We start from the raw sequence: 25,373 nt of genomic DNA, 5'->3' as shown, positions 1-25,373 counted from the left end.
TTACAATAATTATATAATATATAGATATACCTACGATTATGTAAACCAAATACTCCTTCTGTTCCTACAAGATCCATGTTATATTTTTTTCACATTTATTAAGAAAACATATAAAATTGTCATATAAAATTGTATTTTCCAATACATTGTTTTTATTAATTAACTATTTCCAATAACTTTTAACCAATGAGATTTTATTAAACATGATTGTATTTTTTGAAAAATACAATTTTTCATTAATTAATGTATTGAAAATGTAAAAAATGTATCTTTTTGAAACAATTTTTTTTCTCTAAAACATGGATCTTTTAGAGACGGAGGAAGTATATATTTGTCAAATAAATGTATTTACTATTTAAATATTTAAATATATAATATTTACCAAACTATTGTTAAGATCATGGTCACAAAAATCTACAATGTAGGAGAATAATATCCTTTCCATGTTTCTTTAAATATTAAGTAATATATATTGGATTTCTTGTGAATTGATCTAACCACATTTTACAGTAGATAAAAATAAGACTCTATTTTAATAGAGTAGATTCTCTGATTTGTGAATACTTTATTTTATTTATTTTGTATTCAAATTTTATAATTTTGATGATCTTCTTAATATGAAAATAAAACTTTATATCTAACTCTTTTTAATAGCTTTCATTTCCATTGAACTAAATTTCATTGCCTTCGTTTTGTCATTTTATTATAATTATCTTAATTAACTAAAATATGCTAAATGATATAATTAAGTTGATAGAGTTTATTTAACTAAACTCCATGGGTCACTTTTATTGGTACCAAAGATACTTTCAGTAAAACTGTAAGGTTAATATAATCATCAAATATATGATTTATCAACAAACACACATTTAACCCAAATTAGAAAAATATCCTATGAAGTTAATAGAAAATATTATTGTGATAGCTCAAAGATAAGTTTAGTAGATTAGATGATGTATATCTATATTTTGATTTCATATTAATTGTAAAGACATAAATATAGATATAAATCTCTAATTGTTTATTTTTGATAGATATCAAAGACTTATTTTTGAGTTCTTAGCTAATTTGTATTAATGAAATATCTCAAAGAAATCTAAGAAGATAAACAAAGATAGGGTCCTATCTATTCTCTTAAAACAATCCCCAGAACTAAATATAAAGGAGATTTATCATCATATTTCACAAAAACAAAACGAATATATACTTCTTTTCATGCCAATAAGAAGAAAATTAAGCAAAAGTAAAGAAAATAATTTCCTCTTCAAAAGCATACTCTCCTCTCAAATTGATGTTGTTCCTTCTCCATTATGATATCTCTCGGCCTCTCTCTCTATAGCTGTCTCTCTCTATAATTTATCTTTTTCTCTCTCTCCATTCTAGTTCATAGCACATAGACTTATTTAAGTACATTGCCTGTGTTGTCTTTCTCAACCATTAGTCCTTTACTTCGATAAAGGTACTCTCGTTCTCTCACTCCACACATTTAGACATAGATTCTCTTGAACAAAGACATATTGTACTATCTGCCTAATCACTATTACTGTTCCTTCTTTCATTTTTTCTTGATTTCGCAGGCTAAGGAAGAAAAGTTTTGATTGTCTTCGTCATTGGAACAGTAATCTTCTCTTTGATTTTATGCTTTCTCTCATTTTTTTCTCTTTTTGGTGCGTGTGAAGAAGGTTTTGGTACAAGTGTCATTCTCAAAATTTTGTTTTAGGTTTTAATTTTGTTGCTTCAAAACATCCAAAAGGACATGAACAACAACAAGACTTTCAGTACTACAAGCACCATCAATGAAGACTACATGTCATTCCCTTATAATGACAATTATTGCTCACAACCATTACTCCCTTTTAGCCCTTCCTCTTCCATTAACGACCTCTTGATTCACTCCAATTCCAACACATCAAACAATCATCTTGACCATCATCATCAATTCCTACAAGCAGCTTCTCCTTTTTCTCAATTCGAATTCGTCCAGGATTTTTCTCTCCTCCCCTCTTTCCTCCCACAAAACATTGCCCATAATGATAACCAAACCATAAGCATCAATGACCATCATCATCCATCCCTTCTTCCTTTGAACAACACCATTGATGAATCCCAACTCATTGAGCCGTCGGAGACCATAACCACACACAACGAAGACTCCCAGAGAATCTCAACTACTCAAGACCCGAAAATGAAAAATGCCAAGAAACCAAGCAGAACGGACCGGCACAGCAAGATCAAAACGGCTAAGGGGACAAGAGATCGTAGAATGAGACTCTCTCTAGATGTCGCCAAAGAATTGTTTGGCTTACAAGACATGCTTGGATTCGACAAAGCCAGCAAGACCGTTGAATGGTTGCTCACACAAGCCAAACCCGAGATCATAAAGATCGCCAACAGCCTTTCTAACCAGTTTAAACACGGCGGATTCAGCAGCGGAGATGACTCCCAAACCCGTACGTATACATTCTTTCTAGTTTTAAGTATACTAATGTTTTCATTTTCTTATGAAAAGATTTGATCTTCTTCATGCTTAATCTAAAACTCTGAGTTTCGAAATTAACCAAGGACCGGCGTTAGGATCAACGGAGACATCGTCTGATCTATGCGAATTTGCATCTGTGTGGACAGTCGAGGATAGAGGCAGCAATACTAGCATGACCGGTACGTACGTTAACCGTTGCCAACTTTTTATAGTTACAGTTTCAATTTTCTATCAAAGAGTTATAGTTTTATATATATTTTTCGAAAAAAGACAATTTGTATTGATATTAAAAATATTTTACTAGATACATAAACATGTTTTTACAATTATTGATACAAATAGAAGAAACTGAAACAATTTGATAAGGAAATGGAAATTGTAACAAATTTTCATGTCGAAACTCGTATAACATATGAAATATGAAATAAGCTAACATATAATATATGTTGTCTCTTCTTTGTGTTATTTTTCATATTTATATTCATCATTTCGTAGAAAATAAGGTGGATGGGAGAACAATGAGAGGGAAGAGAAAGATGTCGCAGCGAACGCCCATTTTGAAGGAGATGTCTAAAGATGCCAGAGCCAAAGCAAGAGAGAGAGCAAAGGATAGAACAATGGAGAAGATCATGAAGAGAAGACGACCACAAGTAAATGCCGTAGAAGAAGTAGAAGCTCATAATCAGCATGATGAGGTAGTAAAGAATAATAATTCTGGTGTTAATTGGACTACTTCTTTTGAGGTGACGCCCTGCGGAGAAAATATGGAAGAACTTTGCAAGAACAATCGTTTCGCAGTTTACAACGATTTTGTGGTGAATAAAAAAGATCACATTTCCGAAGAATCATATAATATGATCAGCCAATTGAATTCATCATTTCCAATGCTTACTCCCCATCGCAGCCAAGGTGCAGCTACTTCCATAGAGGTAACTTATTCTATATCTACAAGTCACATTTCATTACATATTTTTAAGAAATTTTTTTTTTGTTTGTTTCTATAGTAGATTCAATTTTTGTAGGCTACCTCAAATCCCTAAGTACCAAAAGTACTGATTAGTTAATACTATATAATGAGATTATCTGTTCATTTTATGTATTGTGGGTTGGTTATTTATAATTATCATCTAGTTCCATATAAAAAAATAATGGAAAGGCGCCGTTTTTCAGTTGATTATATTATCTCTTTGCAAAATTTCATCAATTTGTTTTTGTTTTGTTACGTTCCTTGCAGCAGCAGCAGCAGCAACAGGTTAGGGATGTTCATCACTTCTTGTACAACTATCATAATATGTAATAATGATATAAATTACCGTTAATTTCTCAAATTAATATATAATAATTTGTGTATATGTGAGTCTTATGAAGCTTTTTTACTTCACTTTCTTGTCATATATTAAATCGATGTAAAACAATCAATGCCTTTTATATAATATTTTGTTTAATTATAGTTCGTGTGGAACCTTATATGCATAGCATTAAACCCAATTTCGTTAATATATGTGCTTGTTCTTCATTCCAAAATAAAACTAAAGTAACAATATGTGTGTGTTTTACTTTGTGGGCAATCGTCTCTGTCTTCATGGATTCAGAAATTGTGTCAAGTGGTGAAGAAAGCTACTCTCTCCGTTTTCTTTAAGTAAATGAGATTTTAGACTTATTCACATAAATTAAAGAAAGCGTTTATTTATATTTTTATTAAGTATTCATCTATCCTCAAATTAATCAATAATAAAATAAATTTTATAATATAAATGGTCAAACAACATAAAACTAATATGTTTTATAAAACGTCATTTAATTTGAAGCAGTTTAAAAAATAATAATCAAGTATTAAAAATGGAGGGAATATTATTTATGGTTTAATTCGCTTTCACACTACTGATTCTCTTTATGAGACATCTACGTCAATTCTAGTATAGTCCATTAAACCCGAATCAAGAACTTCAAACCTTTCAAGGTTATTAACTTAGTTAAACAGAGCAACCTGTGATAACTATTATGTATAAGTGGGTTTAGGTTTACACACAAGTTCATATGTGTAAAAAAATCTAGATATATTATTCAGACACGTTATCACTTTCTAATTAGTTTTTATTTTAATGATGTGAAACTAGCTATTTACTTTGTCCTTTTACCAGTGATATATATACATATATTATAAAAGGATTGCAGTTTTAAAAGTTTCTGGATAACTACAGATAAAAACCTGATAAAAACATCCCAAAAGTACGATTATGAACCTGATGTTGAAACTGTTTTCTATTAACATAAGAAATTATATTTAGTTCAAAAAAAACATAAGAAATTATATATTCTGACAGAAACATATATATCCTACAATAAACTTGTTTCACTGAGAGCATCTACAGTGGTTGACTTCATTTTTATCTTCAAAAGTTCATTTTTTCCACACAAAAAAAATAAAGCAACATTCACTCCAACGGTTTGCTTCATTTTTTTCTTATAAAATGAATATTCCAAGTATATTCTATCTCCACTTTATCACTAATTATTAATAGACATCTTATACTTTTTTATATTTACTTATTAGACCTAACTATTTTGTTTTAACATTGATCCAACATAATTATTATTTCATATAAATTTAATATACTCATATTATTACATAACATGAGTAAACAAACATAAAACATCGTAATTTGTATGAAAAAACACCATATATATAAAAAAATTCTACAATTGATTAACAAACGTGTTTAGAGTAAGAAATGAGTTTGTTTATCTTTGATTCTTAAAAAGTTCTTAAAAACATATGAATTCGATATAAACATCTGACTAGATAAAAATAATAGTCAAAATTTTGAAATTAATTAGATTATATTACAGCATATAGTTAATTTTGCAAAAGATAAAAATAAATAAAAATTAAGGACCAATTTACAATGAAAAAGTTTATTTTCAAAAAAATGAAAATATGTACAATAGATCTTCAAATTTGAAACAATACTATTCATTGCTTTATTTTGAAGCAAAAAATGAAGTATAATTGGAGCAAAACTTACTTCAAAATAAAGCAAAAAGTGAAAATGAAGTGGAGTTGGAGATGGTCTAACCTCTCCTTGTTCCATTTGTATGCTAACAGAATATACTTTGTTTGATAGCCTCATGGAAAAGAAGTTTTTATCTGATTTGGTGCCACTTGCAGATGACCTATATATTGATTTTCTGTCAAACCTTTAGTGGTTGAGTTAGTTGTAGTCCAGCGTAGAAGTGTTTAATTATTCATAAAACATATAGGTCTGACCAGACCACACTCACCATATGCTTGCAATACATATTATTTTCATAGTTTGCTTTTCCTAGAGTAGCATGTGTTGTTGTGTACCTTGGTTCTCCATTTTTATCTGGTCTTCTGGTGGCTCCTAAAAAACACATCCACATGAAAAAAATATCTACTAGAATTCCATCTACAACCTCATAAATTTCCTAATTTATTCAGAAATAGAATAAATATTGAAAAAAATGTAAGCATCTGATACCCAGATAGTGACTACTGTAAATTTGTAATATATATATATATATATCGATGTGCAAGCACAATACATAATTACATAGGAGTACTCTATGGCCATGTCGGAAAATTGAACCAATTTAGAATAATATCATAATTCAACTATCAATATTAGAGTCCGTTTAACATTTTGTAAATCTGTTATGATTCAAAATATGTCTGAAAATGTCTCGTAGTTGGTAATAACAAACACGCATGATACTTGCAGGCTAATGCCAACATAAAAGTTTGGAGAAGAGATTTATATTATGGGAATTAGGGAAACTACAATTACGAAAACTCAATATTTAATTAATTCGATTTGACCATTCATTTCTTTTTATGGAAGTGTAATCTTTATGTAACATTTTTTTTTGTAATATTTTATTGTTCTATATGGGTGTCTACATTACGACCAACGGGGTCACGTGCCATTGGCTAAAATTTGATTTTCTTTAAGCACTTGTCTTAAAACTAGTTCAACTTCTATGAAAAGAATGAATGGTCAAATCGGATTACATGAGTTACAATAATGTTACTTTAGACAACCATGTTTTCTTGCAGTGATAATTTTTTAATTTACATACATCAATTATAAGAAAATGAAAACATATATTTATATATTTGTAAAGTCATGTGAACCGCAATGCTAAACATATAAACAGACATAAATATTACATGAGTTACAATAATATCAAACATAACAGAGACGATATAGGGAAAAATATTATGTGTATTGTTTAAACGCAAAGCTTGTTTTATTGTAATTGGTTCCAGGTAATCAGTAAAATGGAAGAATAGGTCCTATAACAAAGAATTAGAAGAGGTCGTAGAAACGAAGTGTCGATCAATTCTTTAGAGAAAGGAATATGAAACATGTATTAGAAGTGATTAAAATGAAATTCTACGAAAGGAGAACATATGTTAAATGAGTAAACAGATAATTGAGAAAAGATAAAAACAAATAATTCTACAAAAAGTTATGCATATATTAAAAACATTTATAATCTTTTAAACATTTCATGACGCATCATCAATGTAAATATATATCTTACTTCTTACATCAACTAATCGACAATTATATATCAACTAGTCGACCAAAACATGTCCATTTCCTAATACTGTGAAGTGGAACGCAAGTGGAGTGCCAAACATGTAAACACAATGATAATGCAGTACTTGTGTAGACACCATTCCACATAAAAGAATTCAAAATATAATTTATCAAAAGAATTTTTGGGTTTGTTTTGAACAGACCTAGTGAGTATTAGAATATAGGACGATGTTTATGATTATGAATAAGCAAAGCACTAGTAAGTTTACGTTGTTCTTAGAGGAAAGGAGAAGGAAATTTAGAGGATTCTCTTAAACCACTAGGTTACATTATTCTCAGAGGAAAAAAGAAATACAAAATCGACTTATATGAGAAGAACAGCAAAAGTTGAAATATAATATAAAGTGGCCCCATTTGTCAAGATGTAATATCTCTCTGGAATTCAAAAGTTGACAAGAAAGAAAAATCTACGGAATCCGAAAATAATTAAAATAACAATACGTGGTGAAGACTACTGAAGAGTAATTAGAGAACTAACAGAACGTAACTGTTAATTAGTCATACTCTATAATTTATCTTGTTGACTGTGGAAACGTCAAAAAATCAATTTGAAAGAATTAAAGGGGATTAATCAATCTCCTTATCAAGAAAAAAACTCTGTTAAGAGGTAATTAAGCAGAACAAAACAAGAATTAAATGGATATGCAAGATTTTCTCTTCTCAATTCCACTCGGCAAAGCTGTAAAAAACCTATTGATAGAGAGAAAACTAGAAGATAATACGAGACTGATGAATGAAACCAAAAAAAAAACCTAAATCTGAGTTACCAAAAAAGCCCTAGATCTGGATAGCGAGAAACCAGAACTTTGACTGTCATCACCAAAAACAAAACAAAAACTAACGAATCCGACCTTCGATGTACTAGTTAGAGATACAGATCTAGAAGTATATATAAGAGAATGAGACCCAGAAACTGCAAATTAATTAACCTGACATTGTCTCTCTTTCTCTCTCTTATGCTTTCAAACCCTACTATAATTCAAAGCCCTAGTAAGAGAGAGTGTGTGGCTTTGAACAATAGATACCAACCCTACAAGTAGGAGTGGAGAAAAAAAATGTACGCATCCTGCATCAATGGCGGATTTTTAGGGGTTTCCGGCAAACATTCTTGATTTTTTCTGTTTTTTTTTTAAGTAAAGATTTTTGTTGTTGTTTGGTTCAAAATGGTGAAGCGAGTCATTCGTAGGTATTAGATGGGAAGTGGCTCATTTAATTTATCTTTTTTTTTCAGTTGCCAAACAGTCATCGCATTTCTCCTTGGTGAGTGGCTCATTAGGTTAATATATGTATAGTTCTTTTGAAAAAAAGAAGCGTAAGTATAGTTTTAAACTTAATATCAATCATATTAATGAACCCGCCTCACTTTGTTCACGGTGATATTTAGCATTAGCATTGTTTTCATGGCTTTTCTTTTCAACTTAAATTTGGTTCTTTCTAATAATTTAAGCCCATAATCTCTTCGGATTGGAGATCACAGAAGATTATAGTAGAATTTTTTCCGGTATCGGTGTTCGAGACTTTCCTTTTCTGATTCTCTATATAGTACATGTCATTATGGTTAAATACTCCTTTTCTTTTCGTCTCTGCACACAAATTTTGACTTTGAATCAAGTTAGTTTTTTTTTTCATTTTGTAATTTCCTTTGCTTACAATTTGAATACGATTGTCATGATGTTTTCTGCAGTTACATAACAAACACACACCCAATTATAACAACTGGACATGCATAAAGGAAAAATGGAAAAAATGATGGTAACATTATATAAAATAAAACAAAAACCGATGAAACAAATTAAAACTTCCTATTAACAAGGATAAATCGCACGTTTGATATTTTTGTTAAAATATGCACTAAAAGTCCTAACTGAGCTCAAGGACAGACGTTTGATATTGTATCTACTTTGTTAATTTTTCCTTTTGGATTGTATCTGCTTGGTTATATATTTTTGGGGCTTGATATAAATTTGATTTTCTGCATGTTTTTTGACTTTTTGGATTAACAAGTACCTTAATTTTGAAATAATCAAGTACTTAATAACTGATGAGCTGAAGCATAGACACGACTGATTACAAGTCCTCATTTCTTTGGCACATCATATCACACATCTTCCTAAAACCTAAAGTGGTTTTATGTTTAGCCATTTAGTTAAAAAAAAAACAGAACACGATATCCAGTGGCCACAATGGGTCAATATGGTAGGTATGGCAATTGAAATAAATAGGCCCAAAACGTTAATCAATTTTAGATGTATAGGACTGTTAACGTGACCCAAAGCCCACAGATTTGATCATCCTCTGCATGATGATATCTCAAATGAAACAATAATGCATAATAGTCTCGGCTCCTCAGTTTAATAATTTAATTATATTAGATGATTTTCCATATTCATGCATGGATATAAATATTTAAAAATAAATATATTATAACTTTCAATTTAAATAATTTAAATAATTTATATGTTTATTTTATATTAATAATATAATATTTTTTAAATTAGATATGTGATTTTGTATATGTAATATCTACTTATTTGAAATTCAACCATACTATTTTGTTTCTTTAAATATATTAATATTTTGATGATTTTTTAAATTTATATTTAGGTTAGTTGTTCAGAGTATATATATATATATATTAGTGAGATTTGGTATAACATAATATATTTTTATTTTGAGAATCAAATAGAAAAAATAAACTAAAGTGTGGATTGATTAAAAATTAAATATAAAAATATAAAGATAATATTTTAAATATCATACAAATATATTTTACAAAAGAAATAAATTGTTAAAGTTATTTGAATTTTACCTTTACTTGAATATGTTTTGAGGTGTCCATAATTTATATCTATAAACTTAGTAAAATATTATTATAAAATAATATTTTTTTTATTTTATTATTTTAGTATCAAGATTATTTTTGTTCTTTTCTACAACAAACACTTACGGACTCATGTTGACTATGTAAACCAAATTGGTAACTCTGCATCCATGTGAACGACGAAAAACGATTGTTTCCTAGCACTGTGTGCTAAGCTATCCGCCCGTAGGTTCTCTGTCTGGGGTACATGATGAACTATGTCTCAGTTGAGGAAACTTCTTTTTAAAAGCTTAATGTCTTCCAGGTAACTTTCAAATGTTGGTCATTCTTCTGGTTTTGAAACCATCTTCAACAATTGAGAACAATCCGTTGCAAACGTAATCTGAAACTGTCTTAAATTTTTCATACATTCCATTGCCCAAATTAATGCTTCCACCTCCGAATGTAGAGGTGAAAGATATGCCCTTACATTCCTTGCCCCTAATAAACCATCAAACCCCAGTAAAGTGCTATACCAGCCTTGCCATGAAAATAAGTCTTTATCTTTCCATGAACCATCTATGAAGCACCATCGTCCTGAAGTCGGTATTGTAGGTCTGTTATGTACTTGATGCTCCCTCGTTTGATCCTTTACTACATGTGCCTCAACCCAAAGTATTGATTCCAATTTTGTTGTTTTCAGTGTGTTCCTTGGATCAATATCCAGATTACTAAACACTTTGTTATTCCGACCTTTCTATATATACCATAATATCCATGCAAATTGGTGATCATCCATCCTTGGATTGACTCTCCAAAATAGATGATCCATGTCGGTGAAAAAATAACTAATGGAAAAAAATATTAAGGTTCGATGGTATCTTATTTTTATTAACTTTCTTTTTTTAATGAAATCACGTTATATATAAATATTATTAAAAATCTGTTTTTATAAATTGTAATTTTTTTATTATATATATTATTGGAAAAAAATAAAAAAGTAATTAAATTAAAATCTAATTAACAGAAAATACCAAATAAAAAAAGAAAATAAATTTAATAATGGTAATTTAATGGTAATATTTTAAATTTATTAAAAGTACATTTGTAATCAACCATCGTGAGAATTAATGCGAGCGTGAATATGACACGAAAGAAACTTACTTCTCAAATAATATTATAGAAATTCAACATACCTGATTATCTGGATAATATCTTTTATAGATGTGGTTGTGATTCTCTACTAGTTTATAGTATATATATACCATATAGTAATATTGGAATTAATATAAAACAAGTCTGAAAAAATTAGCAAATTAATAATACAACAAAATTACAAGAAAATTGTACTAATAAGAATATTCACATATTTGTGACAAAAAAAAAAGAAAAAAAAAGAAGATTCACATATTTGGTTCCTTTTTACATATTTAATAGAAAAATTGTATTAGTTTAATACTGATGACAAAATGAAGATAGCCCGAATAATCAAGCGCAAAAGTAATATAATAGTATTATTACCTTTGTCCGGGGAATTATATTGTTTTGTTTGAAGTAAACATTTTTCTTTTGTAGGGGGAGGCTACCTAACACTCCTGATATCGTGCTTCCTAACTCCCGTTCAACAGCGATTCTTCTTCGTTAATTATATGTACCAAACTATTTGAATTTAATAGTTTAGCATTCATATTCCACCAATGTTGTTGAAAATGTTGTTATTTATGCATAAGCATATCGTGTTTTAGAGCTTTTGGTAATATGATAGGGGTACTACTCGTAATGACTTTGAGAAATAATAAAATAAACGGAAAATCAAACTTGATTAGTGGGTTAATAAAGAAATACAGGTCGTTCCGGTCAACTACATTTAGCGTCCCTTAATGTTCTAATTAATTAACCTTAATTAAAATGGCTAACCACCCACGTAAAGTGTTAGGTGTTTTTATATGTGAATGATACGTTATTTTTTATCGAGAATCAAGGGTGGACTATTGGACTAAAAGAGATTATTAATTAATGGATACGCCCGTCTTAGGATAGATGGTTTACTATTCCGGTTTAATGTTAGTTTACTCTAGTTACCGGTTTACTTGTATGATCTCATTTGCTATATAAGTGAGATTATGTTATTATTGTAAAGTAAGTTTAATGTGAATAACAAACTTTTATCGTTAAGCTTCATCTAAACTCAGCTCCATCTTCTTCATCATCAAGCTTGATTCAGTTCTTAATATGGTATCAGAGCATTCACAGTGATCTTCCGCTTCATCTTCTCTTTCCGATGAGTGCTCCGATGATGCTAATTTCCCGATTTGCTTTCGTCTTGTTCACGGCAATCGTGGAGCTTTTTCATGGAGTTTTGAGCTGTTTCCTCTTCATTCTCTTTTCGCTTTCCTTTTGATTGACCTTTCTCGAACGATTCTCTCTTCTTTTGATCGTTTCGACTTGTTTCTTGATTTTGATTCTACTTTGCGCGATGGCGACTCATGAATCAGGATCGAATCTTCCTCCGGATGCTGAGAATCCGTCTCGTTTCAGGACTGATCAATATGAGAATCCCTACTATCTACATAACACTGATCATCCTGGCCTTGTCCTTGTTTCGGATCGATTAACGACGGCATCGGAGTTTCATTCTTGGAGGCGTTCTGTTCGTATGGCGCTCAACGTTCGCAACAAACTTGGATTCATTGATGGTACAATTCTTCGTCCTTCTCCTACGCATCATGATTATGGTGTGTGGTCTAGATGCAATGACATTGTTGCGACTTGGTTGATGAACTCAGTTTCTAAAAAGATTGGTCAAAGTCTCTTGTTTATCTCTACTGCTGAGGGCATTTGGAATAATCTTGTATCTCGTTTTAAACAAGATGATGCTCCGAGAGTCTATGATCTTGAGCAGAAACTGAGTAAGATAGAGCAAGGTGCTATGGATGTCTCTGCTTACTATACTGAGTTGTTGACATTGTGGGAAGAGCATAAGAATTATGTGGAGCTGCCAGTGTGTACGTGTGGTCGTTGTGAGTGTGATGCAGCTAGTCTTTGGGAGAAATTGCAGCAGCGTAGTCGAGTCACGAAGTTCCTTATGGGTTTAAATGAGTCTTATGAGCAAACTCGTCGACATATCTTGATGTTGAAGCCTATACCGACGATTGAAGAAGCATTCAATATTGTGACTCAGGATGAACGTCAACGAGCTCTCAAGCCTTCTACCAAGATTGATAGTGTGGCGTTTCAAACTTTGACTCCTGCGGCAAGTTCATATCCTGATTCTTCTTTGGCGACTATTGAGAACAATGCCTATATTGCTGCTTATAATACTTTGAGGCAGAATCAGCGTCCTGTTTGTACACATTGTGGGAAGAGTGGCCACACTGTTCAAAAGTGTTTTAAGCTCATTGGCTTTCCCCCGGGTTATAAGAATGGTGGTTCTGGTTATGGTGCAAAGAATCAATCTTTTCAGAAGAATCAGCAACCGCAACAATCTCGTCCTGTACAACAACTGCAGCTTCCTACTGCTTCTCAACAGGCGAATGCGATTGCTAATGTTCATTCTGCTCCGGGTTCCTCTGCTTATATGTCTCCTTATACTGGTGGTCTTCCTCATGTCACAAGTGGTGGGAATAGTACTGTCCTTCAGGAGTTTACACCCCAACAGATCCAACACTTGATTTCCCAATTCAACTCTCAAGTTCGAGTTCCAGAGCCTCAAGTTTCTTCTTCCAGAGCTACTATTACCGAACATGGTGTCATGGCTACTACCTCTTCGTCTGGTAACTTTCCTTTTCCTTCTACTACCCTGAAATATAATCATTTGGACCTTACATTTCGAGATCATTGTCTCTCTTCAATGCATTCTTTTTTGCCTCGTGATGCTTGGATTATAGATAGTGGGGCCTCTAGTCATGTTTGCTCAGATTTAGCGATGTTTACAGAATTAACACCAGTTCATAATGTGACTGTTACATTGCCCAATGGTAGTAAAGTACCTATTACTCATACTGGCATGATTCATATCACTGATTCTTTGATCTTGCATAATGTTCTTCATGTTCCAGATTTTAAATTCAACTTGATTAGTGTAAGTCAGCTATTAAGCACGTTATTTTGTTCAGCACATTTCTTTGCTAATAGCTGCTTCATACAGGAACTTACACAGGGATTGATGATTGGGAGGGGTAATCTTTATCACAATCTATACATTCTTGAGTTGCCATCCCTCTCAACATCAACACCTGCAACGTTTTTCTGTGGCTCTCTCTTACATGACGCGCATTTGTGGCATCTTCGCTTAGGACATCCGTCTTCTGCAGTTTTTCAAAACATTGTTCCAGCTTTACCTACTTTCAAGTCTGTCTCGCCTTCAAAAGAGTCTCATTGTACTGTTTGTCCATTAGCTAAGCAAAAGAGGTTAGCTTTTGTTTCTCATAACAGCTTGTCTCCGCATCCTTTTGATTTAGTTCACATAGATGTTTGGGGACCTTTTAGTACAGAGTCTGTAGAAGGATTTCGTTATTTTTTTACCTTGGTGGATGATTGTACACGAATGACTTGGATCTATATGCTGAGAAATAAAAGTGATGTTTCAGAATGTTTTCCAGCTTTTCTTAAACTTGTTTCTACACAATTTAACACTAAAGTCAAAGCTATTCGATCTGATAATGCACCTGAGCTAGTTTTTCATGATCTTCTTAAAGAAAATGGCATTCTACACTTCTATTCTTGTGCTTATACTCCTCAACAGAATTCTGTTGTTCTTGTTACAATGAACATAATCATGCATCTTCATCTCATACTACGGTCTCATTGGATACTGGTGCTGGTTTTGTACCTATTGCTAGATCTAAGCGTATGACTAAGGCCCCTAGCTACTTATCTGAGTATCATTGTGCCTTACTTCCTTATCACTCTTTTTCCTTGGATCCCATCAAGCCTGACCAGAAAACACCATATCCCATTTCCTCTGTTCTTTCTTATGATCATCTTAGTCCCTCTTACCATGACTCTGTTATTGCCTATACCTTGGAAACTGAACCTAAGACTTTCAAGCAAGCCATGGCATCTGAGAAGTGGCGTGGTTCTGTGAAATTGGAGTTTGATGCTCTTGATCAAAACAGAACTTGGGATGTTGTTTCTCTTCCTCACGGAAAGAATGTTGTTGGATGTAAATGGGTACACACTATCAAGTATAATGCAGATGGAACTGAGGAAAGACCGAAATCTCGTTTGGTAGCTCAAGGTTTTACGCAGCAGGAGGGTCTTGACTACATGGACACGTTTTCTCCGGTTGCGAAGATGACGAGTGTCAAGTTATTGTTGAGTTTGGCTGCTGTGAAGGGTTGGTCTTTGAATCAAATGGATGTTTCCAATGCTTTCCTGCATGGTGACCTTGATGAGGAGATTTATATGAGCCTTCCTCAAGGCTATACTCCTCCACCAGGAACTACATTGCCGCCTAATCCTGTTTGTCATCTTCTCAAGTCTCTTTATGGTTTGAAGCAAGCGTCGAGGCAGTGGTATAAGAGATTCTCTTCGGTGCTTCTTGGTGATAATTTCATTCAATCTCCAGCTGACAATACTCTGTTTGTCAAAGCCACTTCGACCTCTTTTGTTGCTGTTCTTGTCTACGTGGATGATCTCTTGATCGCAAGCAACAATTCCGATGCCTTGTGTCAGCTTCAGACTCTACTTCATTCTGAGTTCAAGATAAAAGACTTGGGTAATGCTCATTTCTTTCTTGGCCTTGAGATAGCGCGATCATCAAAAGGCATTAACGTTTGTCAACGCAAATACACGTTGAATTTGCTTGAAGATTCTGGCTTGTTGGGTTGTAAACTGAGTACTATACCGATGGATCCTAGTCTTCATTTGTCTAAAGATTCTGGTACTCAACTTCCTAATCCAACAGTCTATAGAGAGCTCATTGGACGTCTTATGTATCTTACCATTACTCGAGCTGATATTACCTTTGCAGTTCATCAGTTGAGTCAATTTCTATCAGCTCCTACTGATGTACACTTGCAGGCAGCTCATAAGGTTTTACGATATTTGAAGAATGATCCTGCTCTTGGTTTGTTCTATCCTGCTGATACAGAGCTTTGTCTTAATGCCTTTGCGGATGCTGATTGGGCTACTTGCAGAGATACAAGACGGTCTGTTACTTGTTTTTGTGTGTTCTTGGGTACTTCTTTAATCTCATGGAAGTCAAAGAAGCAGTCTGTGGTTAGTCGCAGCAGTACGGAAGCAGAGTATAGGAGTCTTGCTCTTGCTACTTGTGAACTCATTTGGCTGCAACAACTCCTCAAGGATCTTCATGTCGATGTTACCTCAGTGGCAAAGCTATTTTGTGATAACAAATCAGCTATCCACATTGCCATGAACCCGGTCTTCCACGAGAGAACAAAGCATATAGACATTGATTGTCATACGGTGCGTGATCAGCTTAAGGCGGGTCGTTTGTAGACGATACATGTTTCTACGGTCAACCAACTTGCAGATATACTAACGAAGGCGCTTCATCCCGGACCATTTCACTCTCTCCTTCGAAGATTTTCACTTTCAAGTCTTTACCTTCAACCAGACAAAGAAGCTAAAGACTTGAGGGGGGCATCTTAGGATAGATGGTTTACTATTCCGGTTTAATGTTGGTTTACTCTAGTTACCGGTTTACTTGTATGATCTCATTTGCTATATAAGTGAGATTATGTTATTATTGTAAAGTAAGTTTAATGTGAATAACAAACTTTTATCGTTAAGCTTCATCTAAACTCAGCTCCATCTTCTTCATCATCAAGCTTGATTCAGTTCTTAATAGCCCAATTAAAAAAATTGGTAAACTTCGATTGCTTTATAGATGAGAAAACAACAAGAAACAATTGCTCGTAGTAATTTTTTGCAGTCCCTTATGTAATTAATTAAGCGAACACAATAGGCTAATCAATACCCAAAATCATATCAACTTCTTCATACATAGCTATCGTAACAATAAGTATATAAAATGAACGACGAGAGAGACTGAGTCAGAGTTTCACAAACAAAATAAAAATCGAAAAACTCGATGGGCCCCTCCTTTTACCAGTCACCGTTCGTGTTGTGTTATTGTTTGGTTGACACATTAAAGATCAAGTTGATTAGAAGCCAATTGGCAACTTGGGTCCACTATCTCTAACCCAACCTGGTCGATTTCATCTGGTTCGTGAGTGTTAAGACTTAAACACGTGTTTCGCAACAAGTAGAGGATAAGCTACGTGGTGAATCGTAATAATGAACTGCACTTTACAATTGTGACGGACTAGGATATAGATCCAACACACATTACATTAGAACTTTACACATTTAACATAAGGACCGTATCTAACATATATTTATTTTACATCAATCTTGTTTAAAAAAACTACCAGTCAGGAGAGATCCGAGTATAACAAAATTCATAAATTCTGCTACGTATTTGGCGGTTTATTTGATGTAAGCTCTAGAAAATGAAATAGACCTCATCTAAATTTATATGTACTCCCGTAAAATTTTTTTTTTTTTTAAAAAACTAGCTATTGCGGTGATATATATACTCCTAATCAGGCTCACTTGCGGTTTAAATTTAGGTTTATTAATTAAAAGAGTTCTAATTGAAGATGCTGACGCATATTTGTTGTGATTTTGTGATAAACATGGAAGGGATAAGTTATTGCACACCGGCCAACACCTTTGAGTGGGGTTTTCACCTCCCTTTAATTGCGTGGCTGACATTTGCCCCACCAGTAGTGCTCGTGTTGATATACATGATCAGACGAACAAACACTTTCTTTTTTGGTCAAACGAACAAATACTTAAACAAAATAATACAATATGTAATTATATATTACGAACATATAAAACAAATCAAGTTTAAATACTTTCTTGTTATAGAGCTCACGAATTGTAAGACAAATATTATTTTTTCAAGGAATGAATCTTTGGATGACTTTGCTTCTTGGTCAGGTCTTCGCATGAATAACAACAAAACGGAGCTGTTTATCTCGGGGGTGGACCAAAGTGAAACCGCTGCTATAACTAGCTATGGTTTCCCTTATGGTACTCTCCCTATTAGATATCTTGGCTTCCCGTTGATGAGCCGCAAGCTAAAAATATCTGAGTATGTCCCTCTTATGGTCAAGCTTAACATGTCCTTTCAGTCTTGGTCGGCTAAACTTCTATCTTTCGCCGGTAGATTACAGTTGCTCAAGACCGTCATCTTTGGAACGGTTACTTTCTGGACATCGGCCTACATTTTGCCAAAAGGTTGTATACGCCAAATTGAGTCTCTCTGCTCCCGTTTCCTATGGTCCGGTAGTTTGGAGAAAAGAAGCATTGCAAAGGTTGACTGGAAAACTGTCTGCCTGCCTAAGGAGGAAGGGGGTTTAGGCCTGAGGAGTTATTTGATTTGGAATCAGGTCCTATGTTTAAAGTTTATTTGGCTGCTACTGTCAAACACACCCTCTCTATGGGTAGACTGGCACCAGAGTACGCACCTGACAGGGCAATCTTTTTGGACAATAAATGCGGCTCCAACAGACTCTTGGGCTTGGCGGAAACTGTTGGACCTTCGGCCTCTAGCGCTTCGATTCTGTAAAAGTCAGCTAGGGAACGGGAAGAACACTAGCTTTTGGCACGACGTCTGGACTCCGTTGGGCCAGCTAAGAAGCTTCATTGGCGACGCAGGTCCAAGATCCCTCCGAGTTAGAACAACCGCGATGGTAGCTGACACAGTCACGAGATCAAGATGGAATCTACCTCACCCCCGCTCGCAAAGGGAAGTTGACCTACATGCTTACCTCACTACTATTAATTTGCCACTACCTGTTGATGTTGAGGATGAGTTTGTTTGGGTTGCTGGTGACTCTACTTTTCATGATTTCAGGTCCTCAACAACGTGGGAGGTACTGAGGCCGAGACAAGCTTCACAAAGCTGGGTGGACGTCGTATGGTTCAAAGGAGCAATTCCCAAGCATAGTTTCAACATGTGGGTCGCAAACTACGATCGTTTACCAACACGTTCCAGGCTCGCAGCATGGGGGCTACCTATCACTTCATCCTGCCCCTTCTGCTCCAACTTCGACGAAACCAGAGACCATCTCCTACTCTCCTGTGAGTACAGCGTCGCCATATGGAGGGAGATCTTCATCCGCTGCCATCCACCTGCTTCGCCTTTTGCAAACTGGTCCGAATTGCTTTCTTGGATCAGAGTTGCCACATCTTCAAAGCTAAAACTGCTAAGGAAGCTAGCGTCACAAACTATGGTCTACCACGTGTGGAAACAGAGGAACAACCTGATTCACAATCAAACATCAGTACCGGCTGCGACTGTGTTCCGAGGCATCGACAGAGAGCTAAGGAACATCATCTCAGCAAGGAGACATAAAAAGAGATTTGATCCTCTCATGGTTATGTGGCTGAGATAGCAAATCTCTGTAGGTTGTAGTAAGTTCCATCTTGTTTTTTATTCTTTTTTGCCAAGATGGATCAAAATCTAGTTATTGCTCTTGTAAGAACTTTTCTTCATTTATGATATTTACAATTTAGCAAAAAAAAAAAAAAAGGAATGAATCCAAACACGTTAGTGTTTTACCTAGAGATCGTTGATGCATGTCTCTCGCATGCTCGTTAGGTTTCATACACAAAGCATATCTAATGCAATCATCGATCTCATATATTAAGAAGTCATTATCATTCATTCATTGATATCATTATACAATACGAGATCATTACAAGAAATCAAGAAAATGTCAATACAATAAAATATGTCAACGCAAAGGCTACCGGATCAGTCGGTAACCTAACACATTTTCACATTAATGGACCCTACACTTACGCGTGGGTTTATATAAATACACGTAACTCACCCATTTCAGACCAAAGAGAATCACATTAAAAGTATCCAATCGTTGAATTTAAACCCTTTTTCTCATCACCTGCCGGAGAAAACGAGGAAGAACATGGAGATTTCGAGAACGGAACATGTTTCCTCGACGCACAAGCGTCTAAACGTGAGTTTCATCGTCTCTCTTATGGTACTTTGTGCTAGACACGCAAGCCGAGTCTCCAAGAAGCTTAAACTCAAGCCAACTCGTAAGGCAACTCATCTCGAAGACCATCTCGAGAGCCCCAACTCCGGTGGAAACCACGGAGGAGGAGGAAGGTTTGGATGGAGTCCGGCGAGGGCTTTTTCGCCGATGAGAGGACGTCCGAAGGAGCTTTTGACGACTTTGAGCAACAAGGCTAAGACTATGGTTGGCCGGAAGAATAAAGCTTACGACGTTGGAGGTACACCGGCGAAGGAAAAGACGGCGGTGGAGATGGTGTTGGAGGAGGAAGAGGAGGAGTTTGGTATTTGGCAGAGAGAGATTTTGATGGGAGGAAAATGTGAGCCGTTGGATCATTCCGGCGTGATCTACTACGATTGCAGTGGACATCAGCTAAAGGAACTGCCTCCGAGGTCGCCACGTGCCAGTTTGGTGCCGGATCGTCCGCCCCGTTCGTATGTCGGGTCGGTGTTGAACCCGACGGGAAAGGAAATGTAAATTTAGTTTGAGAATATGATTGATTTTCTGTCTGGTGTGCTTATGAGGTGAGTGGTAATTAAATTCTCTAGAAGTTTCGTTCTTGGCTTGTTATTGGTAGATGATATCACGTGTTATGCATATTGTTGTGTAATCTAATTACGTTTGGAAAATTAAAAAGTTTAGTGAAAAATCCAATATAATAATTAAGGGGCAAGTTTTATTTATTAACCGTTCATTAACATCTAAAGGCATGCAAAAAATATGGTTGATGGTTTATATATTTAAAGTTTGAATCCATTATGCTAAAAAAAGGCTTCAACGATGGCATTACCAGCCGTATTAATGATTACAAAATACAATCGACAAGTATCTACTTAGATCAAATCAACGGGTAACGTCCGGCCAAATTTGGGTGTTGACTTGATTGGCGGAGGCTTTTCGTCTGCTGACCTTGACCTCAAATCATAACACAAAGAAGTCAACTCAAGAAAAATGTAGAGGTTAAACTGATTTCAACTATCTTAGATGATGCTAGTATTCTTTATATCCCTAATGTCACGCTCGAGCGTATGGTTCTCTTTGGCGTATGAATCTTCAATTAATGACTCATTGCTACAACATTCATGAATCAACAACCCACAATCTATGTGAAGTCCGAACGGCTTTTTTTTTTCTTAGCCACCAATATTATGAAGTGCATGCGTAAAATTTAGAATTAAGATATTTTTTATAAAAAATATTTTTTATAGAAGTCTTGGAATCTTTTCAACCTGTCAAGCTAATATCGGTGAACATAATTTTAGACTAATTCATCAATAAGCTTTTTGCCTCTCCAGTTTTTTACTCATATTGTTTAATCTGGGGATGTTATACAATTTAATTCAATCATAGCATATTTGCTTCCCACTGTATTTCTTTTCTTTTCTTTTTCTTTTTCTTTAGAATCAATCTAGCTATAATTTTTTTTAACCACAATCTAGCTATAATTTTTTGTTGGTCAGAGTTTCAACTTTCAATTCAACCTCAATTATAAATACAAAACAATTCAAAGATGGACAATTGTCATGTTCAGGAGACGTATAGTTAGGGTTGTAAATCATTCTTAGGAATATAATGTTCTAGTTAAATAGAAGTTTTTTTTCTAAAACTTTGACGAGACTGAATTTTATAATGTTTTTGAAACACTTATTTTTTTGAAACACGACTACATTTTATAATCATACAAATAACTTTCTTTATTAGAAAAGGACACAGCAAGGATCGATGGAAGATGAGAGAGATACTCCTATTAATCTGTCATACACTGCTTAGAAAACGCGATCTACTAAACTATACCAATGATAGTTATCATGTGGTTTATATTGTATACTCTCGTCATTCTTCAGAAAATATTACATAACTGAAATATTACATAACTAAAAAGGGTAAAATATTCGCAAAAATGTGGATTTCATTTCAAGTGACGACCACGCACACCCAAAATCTCATAGAGCTTGTACATAACCAGATATATTATTTTCTTAAACGAAAATAAAATAACAAAATGTAATATTAGTACCGTGCATGAATCTTTTTCATCCTACATAAACCGAACCGGCCAGTTTTCTTACCCAAAGTCGGGATTGTACACAGGGAAATGAAACATTTTAATAAGTCTCATCACTCTATGGACTTCCATTTTGAAAAACATTATTTATATATTGATATGATAAGGTAAGAATATAGTGTATAGAATAAAAACAGTTGATAAAATAAATAAAATTGTTTACAGAAAAATAAAAAATTAGGTGAATCTCATTTTATTATAATATAAGTATAAAAAAATTATATCATAAAATTAGTTTTAAAAATAAAAGTTCGTACAATTTTTGAAAAACTTAAAGATAATTTGTAAATAATTTTGTTTTGAATAGGGTCTTAGAAATCTCAGAACGGACTCTGATCTTACCCTCAACCAGACAATACATACTGGTTTAGGTTAAGCACCAGGGGCTGCATCTTTAGCCCTACCGTGGAAGTATCCACCGTACTTTCTAGCGTAATCTTTGACATGTGAGGCTGTGTCATAGATCCGACCACGTGCATAGTCCATTTGATCCGATCCAGCCGGGTGCATTTCCCGAAAATAACGGTACGTCCACGATACAATAGCCACCGTTCCAACAAGAAATCTCACGACTGTTAAGCACCTGCCAACAAGGACAAAACCCGGAAGCCAGATCGGACCCGAGATGATGATCAAGGGAAGAAACGCAATGAAGCCTAACGCGGTGGCGGTCAGGGATACACCTAGGAGGAAGGTGAGGAGGCATCCGGATATGAGGAGAGCGAGGAAACCAAAGAGATGTGAGGAGGTTGGTGAATGAGATCGGAGAAGGCGGAGAAGCGAGGGGTAAGGGCTGTTTCTTTCGGCGGTGTTGCTACCGTAGATGGGCCAATATCGAGACTCGCCGGTAGAAAGCGTTTCGGCCATTGTAGAGAGTGATTGTTGTTTTCGTGTGGGTGACAGAAAGAAAACAGGAAAGGGTAAAAACAAACTTATAACAAATTCAGCTTTGAGGTAGCGTTCATGCATGGGTTGCAAACACGTGGAGGTTGGTATTTGTTTCATGTTGTCTTAAATCGAGATATTGGTTTTGATTCGGTTAATCTCAAATGTATTGGTTCGGTTTATTTGCCACCAACTAAGCAAAACAATGTAAAAGGGCTACTGACAATTGAAGAGAAAAGCTACAATACCGAACTGTATATCTTGATGAGAACTTGTTTGTTAACAAATCAGTAATAGCCAACGCCTCTAAGCTCAGAAGAACTTGGCTGCTGCATATCACCAGCTTTTCCTAAGAACACAACTCGGCCTGCAGTAAGAAGAAACCGAGATCAAGATTTGTTTTGTTTCCAGTGAAGATATGTACAATGAACAAAATCAAATCACTTGGAGTTGATCCAATTCATACCGTTTCTACGAATAGCGACTTCTCTAATTCGTCGAACCAAACCAGTGACTGGATCAGTGAAAATCTTCGTCTCCAGATTACCCTCCAAGTAGACAATGGTGCTGTTGTATAAGAACACAAACATGAAAAAACAAGCTTAACATTTTGGTTTCTAGCAACCAAAACTCGCTTAAAGTTTCATCATTTTTCACCAATTCAGAACAGGATTCAGTTCTAATACGAATCACAGAAAAGAGAACTAACCCTGGTTCAACGTTCTTTAACACAAGATCAGCCAAACGTTCAGGGTAAACAGAGACACGGTGCCACTGCACAGCAGAACGGTTCGCATACTCTCTGGGGTCTTCGTTAATCAACGGTCTCCGGTTATTCCTAATCCCACCGGTTCCCACAGAGAAGAGAGTAACCGTTCTGCCACTCTTCAGCTTCTTCTGCAGAGGTAGCTGCCCCACTTGCCCCACCAAAATCGCCTGAAATAGATCAACAACATTCAAATTCAAGATACACCACCATTTCCACGAAGCTTGGTACCTTGAAAATGCCAGCGTCGAGGCCGTTCTCGAGAGGACCCTCCTCCATCACGCGATCTTCTCCGGAGAATCGATGGTTCGGATCTGAAGCGTTTGGTTCATGGGGTGATTCAGTGTCTGAGATGGAGGATGATAACTCGTCGACGTTGTTGTTGGTGCAGAGAGATCTGAGAGATTGAGAGAATCTGGGGTGGTATAGGAGAGATCGGTAGAGTCTTCTAGAAAGCGTAGCCATTGAATTCGCCATTTTGGGCTCCGATGTAAGGTTTCTGGGTTTAACGTCTTAAACCCTAAACGGATCAAAGTGGAGAAGGTAACCAGAACGTTTTGGTACAGAGGCTTATATTATTTGGAAATTTAGTAATATCCACGAAACTTTATGAAAAATGAAATTCAAACCCTGATTTTAAAATTCTTAGAAATGGCTAATGAGAAGGAAAGTTGTTTATGCAGTGACCAAAATATACAAGTCACACACTTATCTACAAGTTTTTTTTTAGATTTTCATATTGGTTCCACTACAATACGAAATTATATTTCAATTAATTTATGATAATCTAATTTCAACAAAAATGATTTTTCTTTTAGAAAATAACATTTGATATATATATATAAATATGTTTGCCTCTCTCCTAAACTATCTACGTGGAAAGTCACTCTCTGACAGGCCGACACGTGTTTCTGGGTTTTATTTCTTTGGCTGGACTTAGTTTAACTTTGGACTTATACTATGAACAATTGACAGAGTTTTTTATTCTTTAATATTATTGAATGTGTTAATTATTTCTTAATACATAGTAGATAAAACTAGGGGTGTTCATCCGGATATCGGTTCGGTTTAGGTTCGATTTTTTTTGGTTTTCGGTATTTCGGTTAGTAAAATATAACTACCATTCTAAATTCATATTTACATCGGTTCGGTTCGGTTTATATACCATCGGTTTTCGGTTTATTCGGTTTTATACCAAAAAACATAATTATTTAGTTTAAGATCATATTATATGAATTTTAGAGTCATATTGTCAACACAATCATTTATTAAAAATATATTACATGTTCAAATAAATGAACAAAAAGTAAAAATGCTTCTACCATCAAATAAAATAATCAAATCTATAACTAAAATGAAAGCTTGAAATTTTGAAAATAAAAATATGAAACAAAACAGAAACATGAAAGAAAAATTTTTCCACTCTTCCATATTTAGTATTCATTAGTCATGTTTTTTTCAATTGAACATGAAACTCTGTTTATTTACAGATAAAAAAAATTGTGAAAATTTTCCATTAATTATTGTCGATCAAATTTATAATTTTCATATAAATTTAGTAAATACTAAAATAAAACAAAAAAATAAATAAAAAAAAGACTTAGAAAACAAGATGTCTGAATTGCAATGTATTGTTATTTAATTATAGTTCAAGTGTTTTACAAATTAAGGTTC

At 34.3% G+C, this 25,373-nt stretch overlaps 4 protein-coding genes across 5 annotated transcripts; 2 read left to right on the top strand and 2 right to left on the bottom strand.

The window, feature by feature from the left end:
- Window positions 1–1,212: 1,212 nt before the first annotated feature.
- On the top strand, window positions 1,213–7,885 carry LOC103838007 (transcription factor TCP18). Of its 2 annotated transcripts, none has more exons than XM_009114426.2 (6): window positions 1,213–1,459; window positions 1,578–1,618; window positions 1,721–2,450; window positions 2,563–2,658; window positions 2,975–3,408; window positions 3,717–7,885. In XM_009114426.2, the coding sequence occupies exons 3-6, from the start codon at window positions 1,757–1,759 to the stop codon at window positions 3,774–3,776; spliced, it is 1,284 nt and encodes a 427-aa protein (XP_009112674.1). In that variant the 5' UTR covers window positions 1,213–1,459; window positions 1,578–1,618; window positions 1,721–1,756; the 3' UTR covers window positions 3,777–7,885. The 2 variants fall into 2 exon arrangements, with proteins under 2 accessions (XP_009112674.1, XP_009112665.1); XM_009114417.3 differs by having other exon boundaries at window positions 3,714–7,885.
- Window positions 7,886–19,626: 11,741 nt separating this feature from the next.
- LOC103837998 lies at window positions 19,627–20,666 on the top strand. The gene has a single exon (XM_009114406.3). The coding sequence runs from the start codon at window positions 19,876–19,878 to the stop codon at window positions 20,458–20,460; it is 585 nt and encodes a 194-aa protein (XP_009112654.1). The 5' UTR covers window positions 19,627–19,875; the 3' UTR covers window positions 20,461–20,666.
- A 667-nt stretch (window positions 20,667–21,333) lies between these two features.
- Window positions 21,334–23,097, bottom strand: LOC103837990 (oleosin 1). The gene has a single exon (XM_033292878.1). It carries the CDS (start codon window positions 23,051–23,053, stop codon window positions 22,421–22,423), a length of 633 nt encoding a protein of 210 aa, XP_033148769.1. The 5' UTR covers window positions 23,054–23,097; the 3' UTR covers window positions 21,334–22,420.
- Window positions 23,073–24,973, bottom strand: LOC103837980 (single-stranded DNA-binding protein, mitochondrial). The gene is made up of 4 exons (XM_009114384.3): window positions 23,931–24,973; window positions 23,643–23,869; window positions 23,400–23,500; window positions 23,073–23,300 (listed from the first exon to the last, which is right to left on the bottom strand). Exons 1-4 carry the CDS (start codon window positions 24,174–24,176, stop codon window positions 23,221–23,223), a joined length of 654 nt encoding a protein of 217 aa, XP_009112632.1. The 5' UTR covers window positions 24,177–24,973; the 3' UTR covers window positions 23,073–23,220.
- Window positions 24,974–25,373: the final 400 nt, after the last annotated feature.

The sequence above is a fragment of the Brassica rapa genome, chromosome A01, assembly GCF_000309985.2.
Source record: "Brassica rapa cultivar Chiifu-401-42 chromosome A01, CAAS_Brap_v3.01, whole genome shotgun sequence".
Lineage (NCBI taxonomy): Eukaryota > Viridiplantae > Streptophyta > Magnoliopsida > Brassicales > Brassicaceae > Brassica > Brassica rapa.
Note: the sequence above shows the minus strand (reverse complement) of the source record. Positions and strands in the feature narration are given on the sequence as shown.